This window comes from Procambarus clarkii, chromosome 28 (assembly GCF_040958095.1).
Source record: "Procambarus clarkii isolate CNS0578487 chromosome 28, FALCON_Pclarkii_2.0, whole genome shotgun sequence".
Taxonomy (NCBI): domain Eukaryota; kingdom Metazoa; phylum Arthropoda; class Malacostraca; order Decapoda; family Cambaridae; genus Procambarus; species Procambarus clarkii.
This window is the reverse complement of record NC_091177.1, coordinates 3,621,888-3,628,200: the sequence shown is the minus strand read 5'-3', so window position 1 is coordinate 3,628,200 and position 6,313 is coordinate 3,621,888. Positions and strand designations below refer to the sequence as shown.

At 52.4% G+C, this 6,313-nt stretch overlaps 1 protein-coding gene across 1 annotated transcript in view; it reads right to left on the bottom strand.

Moving 5' to 3' along the window:
* The window catches only part of LOC138369334 (uncharacterized), a 19,719-nt gene extending 13,634 nt beyond the window's left edge, over positions 1-6,085 (bottom strand). The window contains exon 1 of the mRNA XM_069332571.1: positions 5,916-6,085. Coding sequence (XP_069188672.1) covers positions 5,916-6,085 — 170 coding nt within the window. The remainder of the gene's footprint in view (positions 1-5,915) is intronic.
* Positions 6,086-6,313: the final 228 nt, after the last annotated feature.

Here is a 6,313-nt window from a genome sequence, read left to right as displayed (position 1 = left end):
CTCACTTTAGTGTCCTTATTAATGAGAGGAAATATTATCCAGTAATTATGGAGTGATTGTCTCTCCCCTATACTCTCCCTCAAGCTTTCCTCCCCCCCCTTCCATCACTCTCCCTTCCTCCCTGACCTATACTTTCCTCTTTCTTTCCTTACCTAGCTACCTTTCCTTTCCCTATGCCTCCCCCGTCCTCCCCACCCTTCCCCAGTGGCTAACAGATCAAACCAACAAGAGGGAACCTTCCGGCTACTTCATCTCCCCTCACCCTTCTTTCTTTCCCTTCTCTCTCCCCTCACCCCACTCCCCTTCTCCCCTCGCCTCCTCACCCCTCCTCTCTATGTCTATTGTTGTTCCACACACACACAGCTTTTTGTTGGTGGCTCCCGCGGCTCTTGGTGCCCCGCTGGTGCTGACTTGTGGCCGCTCTAATTAACATTTGTCTGCTGGAGCTGCTCTGACTTTGTTGTGATTCGTCATTTTCTGTGTGTGTGTGTGTGTGTGTGTGTGTGTGTGTGTGTGTGTGTGTGTGTGTGTGTGTGTGTGTGTGTGTGTGTGTGTGTGTGTGTGTGTGCGCGCGCACTTACCTATTTGTGCCTGCAGGATCGAGCATTGACTCTTGGATCCCGCCTTTCGAGCCATCGGTTGTTTACAGCAATGACTCCGGTCCTATTTCCCTATCATATCTAGTTTTAATATTATGAACAGAGTTTGCTTCCACAACCTGTTCCTTAGGTGCTTGCCATTTTCCCACTCCTCTCACGCTAAAGGAAAACTTCCTAACATCTCTGTGACTCATCTGAGTTTCCAGCTTCCACCCATGTCCCCTCGTTCTGTTACTATTACGTGTGAACATTTCGTGTATGTCCACTCTGTCAATCCTACTGAGTATTTTATACGTTCCTGTCATATCCCCCCTCTCCCTTCTTTTTCTAGTGTCGTAAGGCTCAGTTCCTTCAGGCGCTCTTCATCTTCATCTTTCGTAACGCTGGGACGAGTCTTGTTGCAAACTTCTGAACCTCTTCCAGTTTCCTTATGTGGTTCTTCAGGTGGGGACTCCATGATGGGGCGGCATACTCTAAGACTGGCCTCACGTAGGCAGTGTAAAGCGCCATAAATGCCTCCTTACTTAGGTTTCTGAATGATGTTCAAACTTTTGCCAGTGTAGAGTACGCTGCTGTCGTTATCCTGTTTATATGTGCCTCAGGAGTTAGATTAGGTGCTACGCCCACGCCCAGTGTGTGTGTGTACTCACCTATTTGTACTCACCTATTTGTGCTTGCGGGGGTTGAGCTTTGGCTCTTTGGTCCCGCCTCTCAACTGTCGTCTATGTCATATCCCTATGTGTGTGTGTGTGTGTGTGTGTGTGTGTGTGTGTGTGTGTGTGTGTGTGTGTGTGTGTGTGTGTGTGTGTGTGTGTGTGTGTGTGTGTGTGTGTGTGTGTGTGTGTGTGTGTGTGTGTGTGTGTATGTGTGTGTATGTGTGTGTGTGTGTGTGTCGTCGTCCGTGTCGTCACGGGTACCAGACACGAAACAGTTTCTGACCGTGCCAATCTCTAGGCTGTGTGTGTATATAATGTCTTAGAGACTCCGTCCAAGAGTCTAAAAGATTCTGAGATTATGATTCAACAAGCAGTTAGCTAACTACCCACAACAATCCAAATGTCCTCAACAACCTGAAACTCTCGTCAAAACTATCACACCAACTACCAGAACCCGTTCACACTAAACAAGCATTTTGGCGCCCTCCATCCCTAACCATCCCCCCCCCCCCAGTGTACGGGTGGTCAGCGCGGGGGGGTCACTGAGGAAGGAGGTAGTGGAAGCCACCTCCAGCCTCAGCTCTGAGGCCAGAGTCCACAGAGAATAAGAACGTCAGAATAGTTAAGCTTTAACATAACAGGAACAACGCGGCCAGTTGACGGGGCCTAGAGAGCTGAACCTCACTCTCTTGTTGTTACTGTTAGGTAAGTACAGGAGCCTTCTGTCTGTCTGTCTGTCTGTCTGTCTGTCTCTCTCTCACCTAACCCCTCCTCCCTCTCTCTCTCTCACCCCTTACACCAGGAGGTTAATATACAGGTGCACGTGGATGGAGGGGTGTTGTGGGGCGATTGGGGTGTGACCAGCTCCTTTCCCCCCCCCCTCCAACACCCCCTCACACCCCCCCCCCCCCTCCTCACCCCTTCACCCCCTCACCAGACACCACCATTATGACGCAGTCTGCAAAGTAAACACTAATTTTCCCTTCCCTGGGTCAAGGGGAGGGGGGGAGGGAGGGGGGGAGGGGGGAGCGTTACTAGGAAAAAAGGGGAAAGAAATCGAACGAGAATGGTGAGGGGAGGTGGAGGGGAGGGGAGGGGGGTAGGGGGGAAGGTGGCTAATGAATTGACCGGTTGACGCCGGCAAGGTGTGTGGAAGGGGGGGGGGGTAGGGTAGTATGGGAGACAAATTGACAGGCGGGAAAGGTAAGGTGGAACAGCAGTTGTGGGAGGGGAGAGGCTAGAGAGGGGAGAGGAGGGGGAGGGGTAATGTAGGCCATAATTCACCCCCCCCTCCCTCCCTCCCTCCAACCCCTATTCCCCCTCCCCCCCCTCTGGCTCCCCACTAGTTCCTTGTCTCAGTGTCTCCTCGTGTCTCTCACTCTTCTCTTGACTCACCTCTCCCCTCTCTCTCCCCTCTCTCACTCCCCTCCTGGAGGTCTCCCCTCATTCTTTACCTTACTGCCCCTCCTCATGCACCGCCGTGTGACGCATGGGAGGAGAGAGAGAGAGAGAGAGAGAGAGAGAGAGAGAGAGAGAGAGAGAGAGAGAGAGAGAGAGAGAGAGAGAGAGAGAGAGAGAGAGAGAGAGAGAGAGACAGACAGACAGACAGACAGACAGACAGACAGACAGACAGACAGACAGACAGACAGACAGACCAGACAGACAGACAGACAGACAGACAGACAGACAGACAGACAGGAGACAGACAGACAGTAGGAGTGTGTGAGGAGGGGAGAGATAGAGGGGGGGGGGAGGGAAATATTTGGCTAACAACTATAATCACCATTTTAACAGGCAGGTAACGATGGTTGGGTGAGGTAGTTATTGTTGGGGTCAACGCCCCCCCTCCCCCTCCCCACCTCCTATCTTGCTCTATCGTCACACACTACACCAGAGCCTTCACTCTCCACTAGAGAGCAGAGCCTTCACTCTCCACTAGAGAGCAGAGCCTTCACTCTCCACTAGAGAGCAGAGCCTTCACTCTCCACTAAAGAGCAGAGTCTTCACTCTCCACTAGAGAGCAGAGCCTTCACTCTCCACTAGAGAGCAGAGCCTTCACTCTCCACTAGAGAGCAGAGCCTTCACTCTCCACTAGAGAGCAGAGCCTTCACTCTCCACTAGAGAGCAGAGTCTTCACTCTCCACTAGAGAGCAGAGCCTTCACTCTCCACTAGAGAGCAGAGCCTTCACTCTCCACTAGAGAGCAGAGCCTTCACTCTCCACTAGAGAGCAGAGCCTTCACTCTCCACTAGAGAGCAGAGCCTTCACTCTCCACTAGAGAGCAGAGCCTTCACTCTCCACTAGAGAGCAGAGCCTTCACTCTCCACTAGAGAGCAGAGTCTTCACTCTCCACTAGAGAGCAGAGCCTTCACTCTCCACTAGAGAGCAGAGTCTTCACTCTCCACTAGAGAGCAGAGCCTTCACTCTCCACTAGAGAGCAGAGTCTTCACTCTCCACTAGAGAGCAGAGCCTTCACTCTCCACTAGAGAGCAGAGTCTTCACTCTCCACTAGAGAGCAGAGCCTTCACTCTCCACTAGAGAGCAGAGCCTTCACTCTCCACTAGAGAGCAGAGCCTTCACTCTCCACTAGAGAGCAGAGCCTTCACTCTCCACTAGAGAGCAGAGCCTTCACTCTCCACTAGAGAGCAGAGCCTTCAATCTCCACTAGAGGGTATCCGTCAATCTTCCTGGACATCCGTGAGAGCTTGAGGTGGGCCTCCAGGCCGGTGCTGCGTACTCTACGGCCACTTTCTTTATATAACGTCATGCAGTTATACATTTCAGAAAAAAACCTGATATAGCACTCACAGTGTATAGCAACGTGCATATATTCATCCATCGTCGACTGTGGGGGGGGGGGGGTGTTACAGTGACCAGTCACCGTTGACTGTACTCACCTAGTTGTTCTCACGTAGTTGTGCTTGCGGGGGTTGAGCTTTGGCTCTTTGGTCCCGCCTCTTAACTGTCAATCAATTGTGTTTGATTGACAGTTTCGGTCAATCCTGTTTTCACTGCCTAGTTTCATTACCTTACATTGACTCGGGTTGAACTTTAGTAGCCATTTGTTGGACCATTCATTCAGTCTGTCTAGATCATCTTGTAGCCTCATACTATCTTCCCCCATCTTAATCCTCCTCATAATTTTTGCATCAACAAACAATGTGAGGAATGATTCTATACCATCTGGGAGATCATTTACATATACCAGAAACAGTATAGGTCCAAGGACTGACCCCTGAGGGACTCCACTGGTGACGCCTAGCCAGTCTGAGACCTCGCCCTTCTCAATGAATCTCTTTTCTCTGGAACTTTTCCATGCTCTAATGTGAAGACCTCCTGGAATTTCTTATTCAGTTCCTCCACACTTGTTGTTAACAGTGAATCTGTCTGCCCCCTTATCTTCAGTTTCATTACCTATTCCTTCACTGTTGTTTTTCTCCTGATGTGGCTGTGCAGCAATTTAGGTTGAGTCTTTGTCTTGCTTGCTAATGGGGGGCGTCTTGTTGCAGTGACCATCTATTTTTAGCATTATTAATGTCGTGTGTTTGTGTTTCATGTTAATATATAAATGGTGTGGAAAACGACGAAAAGAGGGAAGGGAGAGGGAGGGGAGAGAGAAGGAGGGGAGAAGATAGATGGAGTAAATAAAAAAAGTATTGTTACTCCTTTTTATGAATTTTTAATTCACACATTTTTATTTTGAGGCAGAATGTGAGGGTGTTGGGGACGAGGGGGGAGGGGGAGAGGGGGGGGGGAAGGGAAAAGCTGATTTTTATTGGGTTAGTTCATTAATGATTCAGGTGTGATTTCTCGGGGCGGTGGTGGGGGGGGGTGCCTTGGGGGGGGTGGTAGGGGGGCCCTGGGGGTGGTAGGGGGGCCCTGGGGGTGGTAGGGGGGCCCTGGGGGTGGTAGGGGGGCCCTGGGGGTGGTAGGGGGGCCCTGGGGGTGGTAGGGGGGCCCTGGGGGTGGTAGGGGGGCCCTGGGGGTGGTAGGGGGGCCCTGGGGGTGGTAGGGGGGCCCTGGGGGGGCTGGAAGGGGTGGAGTGGTAGTGTGTACGGTGCTACAGTGATCAGTGTGCCCCCCCCCCCCCACCTCACGTTAGACTAAAGGTTCAGGATATTTGTCGAACAAATTGTGGTCATGCAGGTTGTTAAGCAACTTTAATGGGTCGTTTGGAACGTCTTAACGACCAGACTCGTTAGTGAGAGAGAGAGAGAGAGAGACCTCTCTAAGGTCGCCCTCATCACCGCCTCCTTATACACAGCTGGTGTAGACCCGCCCATTTTTTAAATTATAAATTGACTCTTCTAGTGCAGAGTCTGGAACAATTAGAGGTAGTGAGGTGAGCAGCGAGCATCACGCACCAGCTGCAGCAGCTGGAACACCACCAGCAGCACCAGCTGCAGCAGCTGGAACACCACCAGCAGCACCAGCTGCAGCAGCTGCAGCAGCTGGTGCACGAATCTACTAAACTATACACCACAGATTTGGACGAAGGATGACAAGAGAAGAGCAGCAGTAGTGTACCCGCACAACATCAAGCGTGCAGACCCTACGTGCATGGGGGCCACGTGCATGGGGGCCACGTGCATGGGCCCCACGTGCATGGGCCCCACGTGCATGGGCGTCACGTGCATGGGGGCCACGTGCATGGAGCCCACGTGCATGGGGCCACGTGCATGGAGCCCACGTGCATGGGCCCCACGTGCATGGGGGCCACGTACATGGGGGCCACGTGCATGGGGCCCACGTGCATGGGGGCCACGTACATGGGGGCCACGTGCATGGGGCCCACGTGCATGGGGGCCACGTGCATGGAGCCCACGTGCATGGGTAACAGGCTCACAGGTCCCGGGAGAAGAGAGGAAGTATCACTCACAAGAGAGATGCCCGACGCACCACTGGGACAATAACACAACACACAGGAGAGATGCCCGACGCACCACTGGGACAATAACACAACACACAGGAGAGATGCCCGACGCACCACTGGGACAATAACACAACACACAGGTACAGACCAAGTAACATTGCCACCAAGATTTAACAGGACAGAAGT